This window comes from Anabrus simplex, chromosome 8 (assembly GCF_040414725.1).
Source record: "Anabrus simplex isolate iqAnaSimp1 chromosome 8, ASM4041472v1, whole genome shotgun sequence".
NCBI classification, from domain to species: domain Eukaryota; kingdom Metazoa; phylum Arthropoda; class Insecta; order Orthoptera; family Tettigoniidae; genus Anabrus; species Anabrus simplex.
The window spans coordinates 214205318-214224605 of NC_090272.1; the positions used below are offsets into that span (position 1 = coordinate 214205318).

General features: G+C 37.7%; 1 protein-coding gene across 1 annotated transcript; it reads right to left on the minus strand.

The window, feature by feature from the left end:
- Positions 1 to 288: 288 nt before the first annotated feature.
- LOC136878993 (facilitated trehalose transporter Tret1) lies at positions 289 to 16180 on the minus strand. Its single transcript, XM_067152663.2, has 2 exons — positions 16105 to 16180; positions 289 to 2078 (listed from the first exon to the last, which is right to left on the minus strand). The coding sequence occupies exons 1-2, from the start codon at positions 16157 to 16159 to the stop codon at positions 685 to 687; spliced, it is 1449 nt and encodes a 482-aa protein (XP_067008764.2). The 5' UTR covers positions 16160 to 16180; the 3' UTR covers positions 289 to 684.
- Between the last annotated feature and the right edge of the window lie 3108 nt (positions 16181 to 19288).

Below are 19288 nucleotides of genomic sequence, written 5' to 3' on the forward strand. Positions count from 1 at the left end.
GGGTGAAAAGCCAGAAGTTGAAATATTGCTTTAATCATGCCCCCTTTATAATACCTTTATAATACCAACTATATTGGTATTATAAATTTACTCATTCAGGACAAATATTTCAGGTTCCCTGTGCGAATCAACATCTATATCACGCCCCGTTTAACGTGTTGTACTTAATGCATTAAAATGGTTCATTCTCCATTCTCTATCAAAGTAATATTCTCTCTCGTGTGATGTTTCCTTCTGTTTATGTGTATTCGATCAATATTTTCTTACCTTAGAAGTAGTTGCTCTCAATCTGTTGCCTATATTTAGGTAGTATATATTTCACTCTTATTACCTTTCTTAACTGTACATTTAGAGTTAGTCTAGGACTGGGAGTTCAGTAACAAATAAGTTAATCATAACTGAAGTAAATTGATCACCTGCTTATTTTTCCAATGCTGTAAAAGATGTCCCTATTTTTCACTTACAGAATTTTTCACGTTTTTTCATCAAGTTAAAGGTATACGACCCATTACAGTTAAGATGACAAAAACTGAAATCCATATTCTTTGATCTGCAGTCACAGGTTTTGGTATGCTAACCAGTAATCTGTAGCAATCTATGAAACCTGGAACATTCCAGCTGCATTACTACAACAACCAACTACTCATTTGCCATAAAGGAAACAATGTAATTGTTGCACTAATATTACACACTAGAGTTTTTACTTGATCTAACAGCCTCATAAGTCAGTCTTTCTGCTTCTGCAGAGAATTTACTTTTTGTACCACTCAGTTTATCAAGTGTTGTCTGCAGCGGACAGTCTTTTGTCTCAGGTAAAACTACAATGATAAATATTGATCCTAGCACACAAAACACTGCATATATCCAGAATGACCCATGTGTCCCAACAGCACTAGACAGATTAATAAAGAATTTTCCCACTAGAAATGCTAACAGAGCGGTGTAAGGCCCGTTGATCGAGAGGGCCTTGCCCAGCAGATGTGGTGAGAATATTTCTGATGTAATAACTAATGGTAAGGAGCTAAAACTTAAGTTGAAAACTAAGACATACACCGACAAACTGGTGACTGGAACCCAACCAATGCTAGAAACATCTTGCCCTAAGTGTTTGAAATAAAAGTAAAAACCCAGTGCCACTAAACTTACAGCAAGAAAAACATTGCCAAACAGTAATAGTGTCTTTCGTCGAAAGTGACTGCAGAGTATGGAAGCCAGGACAGAGCCTACAAGACTCATTAGACCAACCACAATTGTTGATGTGTCTGGAGACAAGTTACTGCCAGACTCTTGGAATATGAGGACAGTATAACTTGTGACGGCTGTTAAACCGCATAGTTGCTGATTTGTGGCAAGAGCGAGGATTATGTAGAACGCCCGAAATGCTCCTTTGGAAGTCACCAGGTCCTTAAATGATGCAGCTTTTGATGATTCCATTTTCTTCATTATATTCTTTGTCGTTTCCAGTTCTGGTATAATATCAGCACGTTTTCCTCGAAGCCACTGTAGTGCCTGCTTGGCTTCCTGGTGTCGATTCTGTCGTAGCAAGTGGCCAGGGGTCTCTGGGATCCAGAAAAGAACGAGTAAGAATATAATCGAAGGCAAAACACAGAGCCACGCTACTGTGTAGTAACGAAGCGTGGCTCCGATGACGAAAGCGTAGAGTGTACCAATATTGACCATGGTAGCAAGAATGGTGCCCAGTGGACCTCGTGTTCTATCTTCAGCAATCTCGCTAACGTACAGGGGAGTGAAAACGAAGGTACCAGATGTGGCACATCCTAGAATAACTCTTGACACATACAGTATTTCCACTGTGTCTGAGAGAGCCACCATGAGACCGGTCACAAGGTAGAAGAGTCCTACCATATACCCCACAGGCTTACGTCCAAACTTCTCCGAGATACAGCTGAAAAGTGGTGCTGCAGGTATGGAGGAAAGGCACATGATGGAAGCTAGCCACGAGACATCCTCCTTGGTGATTGGACCGCCCTGAAGAGGAGTATCCGAGGATAGAAGATCTGGTAGCATCATGGCTGTCCAACCCATGAATATTCCAAAGATGAATGACAACAAGTTAGCTGTGGACACACACATATAACACATATATATTATTGTGCATAATAATATAATTATTTTAAAATTATTTATTATATAATAATTATTATGCAGCACAATGAGCAAACTATCTGCTTCACAAGCTCATGTTCCACAGATCAAATCTCACCTTCATATTGTTTTTGTTGGTTTGTTTTAACACTTCCTTACATGCTCAAAAATTAGAATGCAATCACACGAATGGCAGGGATTCCCTTATCTTGCATAAATTGTTTATTTTGTCTACTTTTAGGAGCTATACTTGCCTTATATTTTCTAGATAAGTGTCATGATGTTATTGTTTTAAATTGTTCCTGCTATATTTTTTCAATTAATTACAGTATAATAGAGAAAAACATATAAAAATTACCATTTCATTTTCTTGCGGGTGATCTCGCGTAAACTAGGACGTCGTTAGACGCGTTTGTAGGGTTTCCCCACCATGGTGAATTTTACTGCAGTTAAGCTGATTATCACTGATGTTATTGTTACCTGTATGATGATACTGTATTATTATTATTATTATTATTATTATTATTATTATTATTATTATTATTATTATTATTATTATTATTATTATTATCATTATCATTTGTTTATAATAGAATAGTGCAATAAACTTCTGAATCACTTCACACCCATTATTAAATGAAATACACGGTACTATACCCACTCTATCTTTTTTCCAAACATCTAAAAGATTTTTTGAATTGATAGTGACATACAAATTCCTATAATTTTGTTAATACCACCTATTCAATACAATAAAAACATAATATAAACTTACATATTTATTAAGATTTTGATATGGTACATGTTTCGCTCCTTTTTCATGAGCATCATCAGCCAATTATTATTTACTTAAGGTTATATAAGATCATGAAACAATTCTTTTGGATTAAGATTATGCCTATAAACCTGATTGACAAATCTTGTAATGTTTTACAAGTCATATAACAATAAAATTATGTCTTTAAGTTAAAACATATTTGTCTAAAATCTATAAGTCTAACATTTTATTGACGAAACTCATCTGGTGAACATCCTTTAAAATTATTTTTAAAAAAAATTGAGATCTGGCTAATTGTATTGATTCAATGTTGCTTAACTTGTATGATTGTCGTTAAAACTTCGTTAACTATATTGACAATTTTCTGCAGTTGATAATTGTCTGTGTTATGGACATTTAACTTGTTCTCGTTGTTGCTGGAGTAACATTTATACAAATGTATTGGGATTAATTTTATATTGTCGATACGAGAATATTGATATATAAATAAAGTTAATTATATATGTTGAATATTGTTCATGAACAAACTTGTTGATGAAACACTTTCTAATGTGATATAGGATTTAAAATGTTCTTGTATGTTCCAGAATGGGCTTTTCTTGGCTAATGACCTAACAGACAGACAGAATTGTCTAGTGTTACTCCTAGCCTCTTGAGAACTACTTGTTGTTCTGTTTGCACTCCTTGTATTATGAGTGCAAACAGAACTCCACCAAAACATAAACTCATCCACACATTCCCTCCGCTCTCCTCACTCGCACCGTCAGTTGCCATGCTTCAGTGAGTCAAAGCGGGGAATGAGCACAGTCAATGCAGTCCCTTCTAAGCCGGCAGAATCCCAGTAGTTCCTTTAATTTATATGCATGCACGTAAATTTGGTGTAATTTTCACAAATAACACAAAGTATATTAATTGGTACAACTCACGTTACAATATTTTTCTTCAGTTGAAAACACAAGCACAATTAAACCTTTTTCTCACAAGTTTTATCACATACAAATACTCTCGAACAGAATGAATAGTCAGTTGCATTCCCTTAGCTCGCCCCTCGGAGCTTCCCGAACCCAAGCAAATAATTATGAAGGGACCAGAGTGAAGCCAAGGTCGAGTCTGGTACGCCACTTGCCTGACGAACGGCTTTGATAGCACATCCTTGCGTAGCTCATGGAGACAGACGTATGTTTGCAACTCTCAACTGTCCATGCGTCACTGTCACGTTAAAATAAAGTTAATTATATGTTATATAAAATGACACAAAACTTAAAATAAATACTGGCTGCAATAACATGCTTAAATATATATTTTTCTATAATTTTTAAGGGAATGACTCATTCCCTTCATTCCATGGAATAACCGCCCCTGTGTATGATATATTAAAACAAGCTCCGATCAATGAAGAACTTGGCTCCCTGCCAACACTAGATGAAGTTTAACATGCTGTCAATCAAGCAAAGCGCCACAAAGCCCCTGGTCCTGATGGTATACCAGTGGAAGCTCTCAAAGAAGAAGGTGAGGAAGTCATAAGACACATACATGAACTGATTGTCCAGATTTGGAGCACTGAAGAAATGTCTCCTGATTTCAGAGACAGTCTGGTAGTTCCCGTATTTAAGAAAGGGAATCGAACAACCTGCAATAACTATCGGGGAATATTCTTACTGCCGTGCCTGGGAAAGCTTATTGCTCAAATCTTGGCAAATCGTATTGTACCCTTGGTGGAGAAAATACTTCCAGAGAGTCAGTGTGGCTTCAGGCCTTCTAGAGGAACCACAGATATGATACTCACAGCTCGTCAACTTCAGGAAAAATGTAGAGAACAAAATAGACCTCTTTATATTTCCTTTATTGATCTTACTAAAGCATTTGATAGGGTGGATCATGGGAGACTACTGGCAAAAATGAGTGCAATTGGACTAGACAAAAGAGTGACTGAATGGGTTGCTATATTTCTAGAAAATAGATCTCAGAGAGTTAGAGTAGGTGAAGTTTTGTCTGACCCTGTAATAGTTGAGAGGGGAGTTCCTCAGGGCAGTGTTATCGGACCTTTATGTTTCCTTATATATATATAAATGATATGAGTAAAGGAGTGGAGTCGGAGGTAAGGCTTTTTGCGGATGACGTTATTCTCTATAGAGTGAAAAATAAGTTACAAGATTGTGAGCAACTGCAACGTGACCTCGATAATGTTGTGAGATGGACAGCAGGCAATGGTATGTTGATAAACGGGGTTAAAAGTCAGGTTGTGAGTTTCACAAATAAGAAAAGTCCTCTCAGTTTTAATTATTGCATTGATGGGGTGAAAGTTCCTTTTGGGGATCATTGTAAGTATCTAGGTGTTAATATAAGGAAAGATCTTCATTGGGGTAATCACCTAAATGGGATTGTAAATAAAGGGTACCGATCTCTGCACATGGTTATGAGGGTGTTTAGGGATTGTAGTAAGGATGTAAAGGAGAGGGCATATAAGTCTCTGGTAAGACCCCAACTAGAGTATGGTTCCAGTGTATGGGACCCTCACCAGGATTACCTGATTCAAGAACTGGAAAAAATCCAAAGAAAAGCAGCTCGATTTGTTCTGAGTGATTTCCGACAAAAGAGTAGCGTTACAAAAATGTTGCAATGTTTGGGTTGGGAAGAATTGAGAGAAAGAAGAAGAGCTGCTCGACTAAGTGGTATATTTGGAGCTGTCAGCGGAGAGATGGCGTGGAATGACATTAGTAGACGAATAAGTTTGAATGGCGTTTATAAAAGTAGGAAAGATCACAATATGAAGATAAAGTTGGAATTCAAGAGGACAAACTGGGGCAAATATTCATTTATAGGAAGGGGAGTTAGGGATTGGATAACTTACCAAGGGAGATGTTCAATAAATTTCCAATTTCTTTGAAATCATTTAGGAAAAGGCTAGGAAAGCAACAGATAGGGAATCTGCCACCTGGGTGACTGCCCTAAATGCAGTTCAGTATTGACTGATTGATAAGGCATTTGACTCTGTGAACCAAGAAGCTTTGTGGAAAATTTTAGCTCTATATGGTTTTCCGCAAAAATTTATTGCCATCTTGAAATTGCTCTACTCTGATATGATGGCAGCTGTCATTGGCAACGGCTCTATTGGAGAGCCATTCCATATCAATACCAGTGTTAAACAAGGCTGTGTGATAGCCCCCACTTTGTTTTCCTTGTATGTTGCAACTGTCATAAAACTTGTCAGAGATAATCTCCCTCCAGGAATATATATAACTTACAGGATGGATGGTAAACTTTTTAATTTGAGCTGTTTAAAGATAGGAACTCAAACATTCTCTGCAGCATTAGTTGAGTTACAGTATGCTGATGATAATGCTGTTGTAGCTCAGATACAAGAAGAGCTTGTGATAATTCTGAATGCTTCAACTGCTGTGTACAACAAGATCAGACTCAAACTGAATACCAGAAAAAGACAGATCCTATACCAACAAGCCCCTGGGGAAGGTCAAATTGATGGAGTGAGCCTTCAAGTTGTAAACACCTTCCCATACCTTGGCAGCACCCTCTCATCGAGCGCAAATATAGATTCAGAAATCCAACATGGAATAAACCGTGCAGGAGCATCCTTTGCTAAGTTAAGATCTCGAGTTTTTGACAATCATGATGTCAATATTGCAACAAAGATTCTCGTGTACAATTCTGTTGTAGTTCCAACCTTACTCTACGGATCTGAATCCTGGACATGCTACAGTCAACACCTTAAGAAGCTGGAACAATATCATCAGCATTGCTTGAGGAGAATACTGCAAATAACTTAGGAAGACAGGCGCACAAATATCAGCGTTCTTGAACAGGCACACGCCACCAGTATAGAATTGATGGTTTTAAGACTCCAGCTACGATGGACAGGGCATGTAGTTTTCATGCCCAATAATCGCATTTCCAAACAAGTGTTTTACTCTGAGCTATCAGTAGGTAAATGCTGTGTAGGTGGTCAGAGGAAGCAATTTAAAGATGTAATCAAGGCTAACTTGAAGAGATGTAACATTGATGTTGATAACTGGGAGAACTTAGGCCTTAACCATTCATTCTGAAGATCACTAGTCCATCATGACACACTATCTTTAGGAGAAAACCGCCGACGTACAGCGAATGGCAAGAGGCAACGTAGGAAAGAAAGAGAAGTGCTGAGGAGAAATAGAAACAACATGACTGCTCCACCTGGGACTACCTGTCATCTCTGTGGAAAATTGTGTAACTCCCGCATTGGACTGTATAGTGACGTCTGAACGCATAGATGAAGAGGCATCCTGTCTGGAAGACAAACCTACTCGATTACGAGTGTTTGCTATCATCATCATTGTATGGTCAGTTGGATGAAATACAGTACAATAACTAAGGCTCAGAAGTTCATGCCCTAAAAAACCAAGAAGTAGGCATGCAAATGTGCTCTTAAAAACTTAAAAATATGCCAATAAATATGTACTATTAAAATGAAAAAGTAGCAGTAGACAAGTCAGGTTAGTATTGATAATAATAAACTTACATTTATTGCTTGGAGGTTGAGGCAGAAATGGTCCCACTGTCTATGCTGAGTGATGAATTGCAGTTCACAACCATCACTTTACACAAATTTTCAACTGAAAACATTGTCTATTGTTTCGCAAAACACTTTAGTAATGTAAAAATCTTCTTTCCACATCACAAGATGTTATTGGGGCATATTCAAATGATGATAAACTGCTCCACAGACAGAGGCAAGTCTCTTGGTGTGACAGACGGTTTCCCTTCGAAAATGTCTCGAATATCACACAACTATTTATAACCAGGATTTTTTGAAGGTACATAATTTATTTTTTCTTTCACTTTTTGTCCTATACTACCAGGAACAGAATTTATATTGGATATCATTTTTTCGAAAAGAGTAAGTATTTCTTTTAAGGGAGATCCTACAGGTTCCAGTGACGTTATGGCGGTTGGAAAAGAAGAAAAATGGGTATTTATAAAAACAAGATTCTCTTCTAACTCAATGCCTGACAGAATATTTTGCACTGTTTGTATTGATGCAGCTTCATTCGAGTCCAATGAATTAACAACCTCTTTGAATACTTCTATGTGCTGAACATAATACAAAGCTGCATGTTCCCCATCGTGTTAACACTGGCGCAGGAGGAAGTGGGATATTGGGTGCTGTTGATCTAAATGACTCTTGAAGGAGATTTAACGAAAATTTTCTTTGAACAGGCCACAAATCAATCTACCAATGGGAAAGAATTGCATATTGTCTCAGTAATGTGATTAAGAGCATGTGACAAACAAGTTATATGAATTAAGTTAGGAAAAATTCCTGTCAGTGTTCATCCTGATTTTACCATATAAGTACCTGCATCAGTAACAAATAAAAGTAGCCGGTTGCATTTGATTCCGGATGGCCATAATAATTTCAATGTGTCCATCACACACTGCATTACAGTTATATTGTTAGTGGCCGGCAATTCACACACATTACCGAGATAAGGTATCGTCTTTTGTGCCTTATTTAAGGTGCCCACAATTACATTAGCAATAAATCGGTCCTCAGAATCAATGGTTTCATCAATAGACAACCACACAAACTGATACGTTAATTCAATTTGTAAATTTGAAAATACGTTATTGTAACAACGTCAAGTCAACGTCAACAAAGTACGCAATGTACTTGCTTCAGGCACATGTTGTCGAGTGTATTTGGCAAGAAAATGTTTTAACGTGGGGTTATTAATTTTATACAAGGGAATATCAGCAGCTAAAAATGCTTGGCACAGGACATAAGAAAATTCACTAATCCTACTTCTTAAACACTCTAATAGTTGTTTTTGAACAGGCTCTTTATTTGCAAGTTTGCCAGTTAAATCCTCCTTATTTTTTGCTGTGTTTATGTGTTGAACTATTTGAAATCTTTTCTCACTCCCTGTAGTTTTCTCACACGCTCCACAGAACAGTACCCTACTATTGGTAGATATTAAGTCACCTGAAAACTCCTTAATCTACAACTCGAGGTTGCTCTTATGTTTGGCATTTAAAGAACTTTTTAACGGACACTTTATACGCGAAACATATTTTGGTCACAACCAGTTCACAACACCATTACACGACTCAATGGATAGCCAGTCGACAGCTAAGCACACAACGTGAGGATAGATGATGAAATGGGATTCACTGCATGACATCATAACTCCTCACCACATGACAAGTTGCATCATAATGTGCAACCTTACTGCCAACATCAACCAGATGAAAAAAGCTGATTAATACTGTAAAATGCGCATAGAGGCGCGCGGTTGTAAGCTTGCATCCGGGAGATAGTAGGTTCGAATCCCACTATCGGCAGCCCTGAAGATGTTTTTCCGTGGTTTCCCATTTTCACACCAGGCAAATGCTGGGACTGTACCTTAATTAAGGCCATGGCCCCTTCCTTCCAACTCCTAGGCCTTTCCTATCCCATCGTCGCCATAAGACCTATCTGTGTCGGTGCGACGTAAAGCCCCTAGCAAAAAACAAACAAACTGTAAAAGACCATTAAACTGATTAAAGTACTCCATGTAGGTGCTAAAATATTAAAATATGATGCATTTATCAAAATCACGAAAGTATGCAATTATATGCACCATAAAAGCATGTTCAAATGACTGAAAATTCCATAATTCATGCACATAATGTACAAGCATACATTTTAAACCCCTAAATAAAAACATGCCAATGCATGAACTTCTGAGCCCTAACAATAACTATCTGACCCCCCTCAGTCAATTCTTGTTCTATTCCCCCAATGCTACCAGGTTCATAAGACCTAGGCTGTCTTTCAATTCCACGGTGGCGAAACTACTTGGAGTCATTTGAGGCAATGCCTACCTCCTCCTCCTCATTCTTCTTCTTCTTCTTCTTTTTCTTGGGGCCTCTAAATATTAATTCCTAATTAGCGTTGACCTCTAAGATCTTTTGCTACCATGTTTTTCCTTCATTCCCACCTAGATATACCTGCTCCCTTCACAAAACTACAGGTTGTTCTTATTGGGTCTTCTTGGATTTTTTCTCTCTTCACCTGGTAGTCCTAGAGTGGAGAGTTTGATTCTACCCAGTACCTCACATTCGAAAAGTATGTGTTCAGCTGATTCCTCTGCTTCATTGCATTTTCTACATATGTTGTCACTTATTACTCCAATTCTTTTTTCAGATGGCAGTGTCCTGTCAACAGTCCTACTACCCATCTTGTATTTCCTCTGCTGAGTTTCAACAGTTCTTTAGTATGTTTCTTGTTTGGTCCTTTTATCAGTTCCTTTACAAACCTGTATCCTGGAGTATTTTTCCATAATGCCTACCCTAAGAAATATAAGTAAATATAAATATAGCAACAAATTTATCTGTTGTCATTATTGTGCTAAAACTACAATAACCTCTATTTGATATGTGCTACATGATGACAGCGGATGATATGCTTCGGTGATCGTCTGCTAGATGTTGACAGCAGACTACTTGTTCTGACAGGGAGGCAGGACATAACTTGACTCACTCAGGAGTTTATGTTTTGTTTGCATTCCATGAGCATGTGGATTGGGAGCAGGGCAGTGGAGAGACGTTAGGTTACTGCCCGCGCTCCTCTCTCCACAAGGTCTAGGCCTCAGTGAGGCATGCCCCCTCTGCTATTATTTTGAGTGTGTAGAAATTCCCAGCACGAAGGTGACAATTAAGTACCGTATTGTTAATTATATGCTATTCTTTTGAATTAGTAGGCAATGTATTATTGGCATTATTTGTTACAGTTCAGACATGGAACATTTCCATGTTTCTGAAGAAACACACAATGTCAACAAGTCTCTCAACAACAAGCCGATTTTGTTTCACGACTTTGTTATGTTTAATGGCTTGAATTCTTGCACCTTCATATATGAATGTTCTATCCTCCCGCATCCAGTAAACGGAATGTCTCTTCATTCTGAATATGTTTATTTGAATTTTGATGCTTTTCTAAGAATGTTTTTGCAACAATTACCCCATTTAAAGTCCATTTCTTTTCACCACCAAACAAAACACATGTACAAAAAACAAGCTTCTTGCTTTTGGATTAGGCTGTTAACCACGAATATCATGTATACCAAGAAAATTGAAATTTTCTTGCTACTTTACTGTCAAAATACTTAATATCTAAATTAGGCATACATCTTTTGTTTTTGGCTTCACACTTCTCTTCATAAGTCTAAGATGAGGATGGTTTACATTTTAAAGAGTTCAGAAGACTCATTAAGTTCCCAAAGGGGCCTAGTTCACTAATTATTTCAACATGAGTTTCAACCAGATGAAGTCAGTCTTGTCTTATACAACTAACAGAAACTCAGAATTTAAATTGGTATTAAAGAACCGCTTAAACCATGTCGCAAAATAAATAGTGAGATAAATGTAGATGACAGGATATTCCAAACTCTCAAAATTTTAACATATGAATTTCTTGACACATTAATCATGCAAATGTAAATACGGTTTGACGATTTTGAAAGAATGCAGTTTGTTGAGTTGGTGGATCCAACTCACTTCATAGTTTACAAAGAGAACTTCCCTGCTATTAAACTGAACAGTCTTATGAACATTAACCTCTTTTTCTAATCGAGAAAGATTGGAAAACCAATTGATTAACATTTAATCCAATATAGAAAAACATTTGCCACCTCATAAACTTTTATGTTATATTGTCCTTAATGAACGCGAATCAGTCTGTGTGGAATTGTCAAAAGTGATTCATTTAATATTAACATTTCCTGCTCACACTCTGAAGAGGATAAAAACATACTTGAGTAATGTAATGAACAGTAAAAGACTCGGCAGTCTTAGTATGATTTCTATAGAGAAAAAGCTTCTGAAGGAATTGATGAGTGATCAACTACTGAAGGACCGTGTGATTGACCATTTTGCAAACAAGAAAACTCGTCTTTGAAACTACTCTATAAGAAACTTTAAATTAAGATTTCCTGCCTACCTATTCATTAACTAGTAGCTTTGCCACTGCAATTCCACACCTTTATTTTTCCTTCCAGATATCTTCATTCTTCTACAGGTGTGACCTCTTTTATTAGTGTTAATGGTTGCCCAGTTGTACTTCCTCTTAAAATGATAATAACCATTGTCTATCACAAGGGAAGCCATACAGGATCTTTCTACCAACAACATTTGGCAATGTTTCCAACAGCTCAACAGCAACTGTTTTGATAGAGAATGTACAGTACATGTACATGAAAATCTTGTAACATGGCACTAAGAAAACCTCAGTCCACACAACTATTAATTATACTGTGTATGCTACACTGTGAGTAAACATACATTGACAATCTCTACAAATTGATTTCTACAGATCTTACTCAGAGATTTCATGTAAAAGAATTTTTAAAAAAATTATGAAGAAATCAGTGAAAACATTACTTTAATAAAGCAGCTCCAACTGAAGCTCATTTGCAGAAACTGGAGAGGAAGACGTTCTTAATTGGTTCTGTATTGGATGAAAATGTAGTGGAAGACCTCAAAAATATATCTATAATGACCTTGGTGACCATATGAATGAATCATTGGTACATTCCCTGAATAAATCAACAAGGATGTGATCATATTCCAAGAACCTTGATGTGTCGTTCATTGAAAAAAGCAAGGTTACCGTGCATATTGGCCCACTGGCATAAATTAAGTGACAGGAATATGGATGTGTGATGTGATGCATGCAAAATATTACTTGATATTTTTCCCACCTTAGCTGCTTGTTGTAATATCATAACAACAGATGAATGTGTGGTGTATCTCAGTTGCCACTGTCATAATGTTTATATCTGGGCCAGACATAAACCTCATTACTATGAAGAAGTTCAACACCCACCTGATGTTATGATGTGGACTGGAGTTACCAGTGAAGTTACCATCAAATATTTATTATCTATTTATTTTTGTTAGTTAATTAATATTTACAAGGGTTGGAGCATAAGTCATGGCAATTATTTTTTCTTTCACATTTACGTTGTGCTACCGTACAATGGTCATTTGTCATGGAAAGCTTAACACTCTTAACACATGGATACTGCACGAGATGGCAGGGCGTTGGACAGGTATCACATACAGGGTGATGGGAGTGAAGTAGTGAGTCAGCCTCTGTGCAGAATGGATGTGACAAGACAAGAACCGTGTGGGTGTATAAAATTATCCATTTGCCAGGTTTGCAATGCCAACGAATGTCATAGAGAACTTTTGGAATCTGTGGGGAATACTACTCTTCCATACTGAATTACAGCGAGATGGACAGCAGCATTTCAGCATGGATGTGGAACAAGCAGCCATCTACAACAGTTGGAGAGAACTGTTGGTGTCCAGACTGATGTGTCACGTGCAGTAATTATCCAGTGCATGTACATGGGCAGACGATGGACACTACTTGACTTACAAGTCAAAACAATGTCGTCTTTTCCATGACAACGCCAGACCGCATGCAGCAGACGCTGTACGGTGGTAACTTCAGCACTGCGGGTGGGAAATACTGGAACGCCCGCCATACTCAGTGGACCTGCCTCCGTGCGATTTTGATCTCATCCCCAAAGTGAAAGAACCACAGCATAGGAGAATATTTGGAACACGTGAGGCCATGCCAACGCTTTGAAACATGAGACTGCAAAATTCACATGTGGTGAGAGGACTGGTATCCAACATCTCCTGCATCACAATCTAGAGGACTACTGTGAGGGTTTACGATAAAGGTAACTGTACTCTTTGAGAATGGAGTACAAGGACTTCCTCGCTTTATATCCTACACCTGGTAAATCTCCTTACACTCCCCACTCCCATCTACACATTTCCATTTGTCTGGTAGATCCCGCATTCATGTGAAAAATATAGTGACTCAGTCTCCAAGGAAGATTGGATGTGACGAGGCAAGAACAGTGTGGATATATAAAATTAGCCATTCGCCGGGTTTGCAATGCCAAAAAAATGTACCATAGTACAACATCTGCTGTATGCTTATGCTCCAACCCTCATATTTAAAAATAAACATACATACTACATATTATAGTAGATCCACAGACATACGAACTTTCATATTAATCACATAATTATTACATATTTATTTTCTGTGAGATTGTTAAAAAGTATTTCTTACATTTTTTAAAACTACTGTGTAACAATTTCTGGTGTAAATGTTGATTAGGCTTATAAGAGCAATAATATGATATAATTTATGTGGGATTTAGTGCAAAATTTTAGTACACTAAAATTGGATTTATGTCTTTTATTTAGAGAGCTTCTTTTTGATGCTTCAAAGAATTATTCTTGCTCAAGTGTTTATTTTTTTCCATATTTTTACCTGTACATTTTTGTGAATTATGATCCATTTAGATACGGTAATTTGTTGTATTTGCAGTATTTAATATGATTTAATGTTATTGATCAAGGAAATTTATAATTGGCCCATGTCATTCCAGTTGCCATGGGTATATGTAAGATGTCAGCAAGTCAAAGATCTATGGTGACACATTTAGTGTTTTTACCTGACAAAATTCATTACTCAGCCCGACACACCCAAGAGAGATTCGATATATCTGCCATCTGGTAGGCCTGGAGTAAAACAGAACATCAAAATTGATGAGCAGACAGCCAAATGGCACCATATTATAATGTCTGCACATGGTAGCTGAGGCCATATTATTATTATTATTATTATTATTATTATTATTATTATTATTATTATTATTATTGAAATATGGTATTGCAGAAGAATACTGAAGGTGAGATGGGTAGATCAGATCATGAATGAAGATATATTGAATCGAGTTGGTGAGAGGAGAAAGATTTCACCAGAAGAAGCGATAGACTGATAAGACACGTACTGTGACACCCAGGACTTATTCAGTAAATTCGTAAGGGAAGTGTAGAGGTAGACCAAGGCATGAATATCAGAAACATGTTAGAGTAGAAGTGGGATGCAGTAGTTAGGTAGAAATGAAAAAGTTAGTACAGGATAGGGTGATATGGAGAGTTGCATCAAATCAATCTATGGACTGATGACCCAAACACATTATTTTTATGGTTTACAATCCATGCTCCTAAGAGGAGAGCCCTTTTTAATCAACTCTTACGACAGGCAAGTGAACTGTGGGTGTATTCTCTGCCCTCATTCACAGGGGAAGAACAGACAAGGTACCCTTGTACCAAAGGACTTGCCAGCAGAAGCATCATCTTAGGAGCAATGGTCACCTGTGAGAACAGGCTAGCATGTAGTAAGTGAGACAGGGTGTAACGAAACCCCTAGCCAAAATGTCACGAATGGCTGCCTCGTATAGAAAGAAAACGTAATACTATAACAAAATGGGTCTGAAAATTCATAATATCTGAGTTACCATTTGTATTAATGGTAGTGCACTCCCATGAGTCTTAATATCTTGAATTCAATCCGAGACACTTCTTACATTTTTTTACATTTGTAACCGTATTGTGGACAAATTAATATTCACATGAATAATTCTTTAACACTTGCAAATGATTTTTGTAGTCCCAGTTATAAGTAAGCATATCTGATAGGTTGGTTTGAAGTTCCATGCATGACAGAGCTCCCACACATTTCAGTCTTTGCACCTACACTGTAGGTCCTACAGGTACATTACTGCATTTTAGTATGAGCACTGGATATGTAGAGGTGGACTAATTGCTTGGCCCCCACACTCTCCTAGTTTGAACCTACTGGAATTCTTCTTGTGTGGGTATTTGAAGTATTTGGTAAATTTAACAGATGTGAATGGTATAGCAACTTTTTTTGCTTGAATTGTGGCTGCCTGTCAGATAGTGTATACTACACCAGGCTTTTTTGAGCATATTGAGAACTCGATGTGAAGATGAACAGAGGCTTGAATTCCAGACATTTCATATGGCATGTCAGCGGAGTATTCCAGTGGGTGTTAAAGATGTATTTAGTGCTACATCATTCATAACATCTTAAAAAATGTAATTGAACAGTAAGATGTGTTGGAATGCACTACGAATGAAGTGTGATAACTCAGTAATTATGCATTTCCAGACCCATGTTGTTATAATATTTTCTCCCTCTCTCACTATCAGGAATTCATTCCTGAAGTTTTATTTTATTACAGCCTGTGTTATTTCCCTTCCTATGAAATTGAGACAACTGTCATAAATGTGGTCTGACATTATTCTGTAATATGCTGACGAAGTATAATGAAGGCACAATTGTATCGTACCAGCGATGGCTGCAACATACTGCCTGATGTCACTCCTCCTTGTGGCCTGCTCCATGATATGTGACTCACTAACCTGCTTCCTACACTACTGTTGTATTTTAGGAGGATGTAAGTCTTGTTAAGCTCTGGCTGTAATTGTTCTGATGACCTTCAAGAAACATCCATGTGACTTCCAGCTCATGTGAGCTTATGAGATGTCTACTGCAATATTTGCATGCATTGTAAATACTAATGGGGAGAAGTTGTAAGTGATCAGACCCTCTGTCACACAGTTACTTTTGCACTACATAGTGAGGATGGTATTTGTTGTCTTAAGTTTGGCTCCTTGACTCAATGGTGAGCATTCTGGTCTTTGGTTCAGAGGACCTTGGGTTTGATTCCCAGCTGGGCCAAGGATTTTAACTGAGTATTTAGTTTGGAGGACTGGGTGTTCGTGTCCATCTCAGTACACTTCCCTTCACATTCACACAACACACTGCATTACTAATTACCTAAAAAACATGCAGTACGGTAGCAAATACATCCCTCCTTACAGATAGATTTGGCATCAGGAAGGGCATACGGTTGTAAAACTATCCCAATTCAATATCAAATGTCAACCCCAATAAATAAGGATTAAGACCAAAAAGATGAAGGAGAAGAAGAAGAATAAAACCAAGAGGACTGTGTTATTAATTGATGGAGGAAAGAGAGGAAAGTTAAGAAAGAAGTGGAGCACCATACATCTTAATTTACAAAGGAACTGTTGGGTTTTAATCAAACATATTTCAATGAAACTTTGGTGAATGATCAATTAACATGTTATCCTAAATTAAGGAAATGATTATTTTGCCTAAAAATGAATGATAGTGTTATATTTAGCTGGGCCCAACGTGTAGATTCCCAGCCAGGTCAGGGATTCTTACCTGCATATGAGGGCTAGTTCGAGATCCACTCAGCCTATGTGATTACAAGTAAGGAGCTGTCTGTTATGAGGTAGCGGCCCCAGTCTCGAATGACAAGAATAAAGGGATTCGCCGTGCTGACAATGTGACACCTCGTAACCTGTAGATTTTTAGGCTGAACAACGGTCGCTTGGTAGGCAGAAGGCTCCTCAGGGCCAATAGTGCCAGGGGATGATTTATTTAGTGTTACAATTAACTGCTGAAAATAGCTACTGTACTGTAGGCGAACTGGAGCAGGTAGCCGATGTCATTGTTACCTGGTCTGTAGTCGAGTTTCATCCACGCATCGACAGCTGAGCAGCAGTGTTTGCGCATGTCAGTAGAGATACCTCATCTATATATATATATATATATATATATATATATGAGTTTTATCTGTACATTGCTCAGAATTTGAAAAGAATGGCATTTCTGTATTCGTTATGTCCATATTAACAAGGAAATGCACTTTTTACTTTTCCGTAATGTCTGTCTGTCTGTCTGTCTGTCTGTCTGTCTGTCTGTCTGTCTGTCTGTCTGTCTGTCTGTCTGTCTATGCATCACAAGAAAACGGCTGAAGAGAATTTAATGAAAATGGGTACCTATGTGAAGTCAGGAGTGATCCACTATAAATCATTTTATTCACGTTGAGTGAAATAGTATTTTAGTGAAAGTCCTAAAATTTAATTTTTGAATATTTATATTATTAGTGGTCCTATCAATAAATACTACATGACTAAAGTTATCTTCTTCTGCTTTTCCTACCGCTTTTCCCACAACTGTGGGAACTGCGTCTCACATGTGGATTCGGCCCTGTTTTACAGCCGATGCCCTTCCTGACACCAAAATCACTATTGCATGTTTTCTGGGGTGGTAGGTAGTGTAGTGTGTTGTGTGAATGTGAAGAGGAGAGTGTTGGGACAGACACAAACACCCAGTCCCCCTGCCAGAAGAATTAATCAGAAACGATTAAAATCCCCGACCCAGCCGGGAATCGAACCCGGGACCCTCTGAACCGAAGGCCAGTACGCTGACCATTTAGGCAATAAGACGGACTACATTACTAAATTTATATAGAATTAAATTTCCGATCTTATACATTTTTACCGCACCGGCTATGATAACACACGTATTCATAAATTTGTATTTTTGTTGCCAAGTCCATATCAACGCCGAACCACGAAGAAATGGGTTAACAGAATTTAATGAAAATCATTATATAGAGTCGGGAAATAATAAACTACAGTCTCAGCTATAAACAATTTTATTCACCCTGGATGAAATTGTAGTTTAGGGGAATGCGCCTAAAATGTAATTTTTAAATACCCATGTTAGCCTATTGGTCCTATCGCAAAGTGCTACGTAGCAAAAGTTATAGAGAATGCAATTTCCGATCATTTATGTTTTATTTAGTTTTAGCGTACCGACTATGATAAGAGTGGTATTTCAGACTCGGAAGAAAACTAAATGTGAAGGTCTACAATATCGAAAGCGCATTAACATTGATCAACAATAACATTACATTGACCATTGTTTGTTGTGATATTCTTTCTCTCTTATGCTGACACTCGACTCCGATAGATGGGATTACTGCTGCGTACCGAGTATAACAGGCTGACTGGCGGGAAATAGTTGGGGAGTTAGGAAACTTTCTTCTTTAGCATGCCATTCCTCTGGTTCATATATTTTCTGATATTGCTGGTACGTAACACACTGGTTCATCATAGTTAGGGCCCGGATTATTTAAAAATGCATATGCATATACGCAAATGCATTTTTTGAACGTTAGTACATATACAGATTTTTTTCTCTTATGTGTGATCGATTATCTAAGTTTTCTGAACGAAATGAAAATCTAATGAACTATATATGTTGTACATCCCTTGGCAGCACGAGAAGCCTTCCCTGATGAAGGAAAATGCTTTCAGTGTCGTAATACAAGCAGATATATGGGTAATGATCATGGGCGCCCGCAAGGGGGGGGCAAGGGGGGGGGCGCTTGCCCCTCCCTGGAATTCTAAAATGGTTGATGTTCAATTGTTTAATATCATACCAGATTATTTCATAAACTGAACTTACTGACAGTCATCTATGAACTGTTATAAGCAGAAATTTCTGTAAACAATTTAATGTTGCTGACGTTATATTGGTTTTTATATTCAAGAAAATTGTTAATGTCCCCCCTCCCCCTGGAAAAGATCCTGCGGGCGCCCATGGTAATGATCCTTTTCACAACAGCTATTTCTTCTTTCTGACATTCC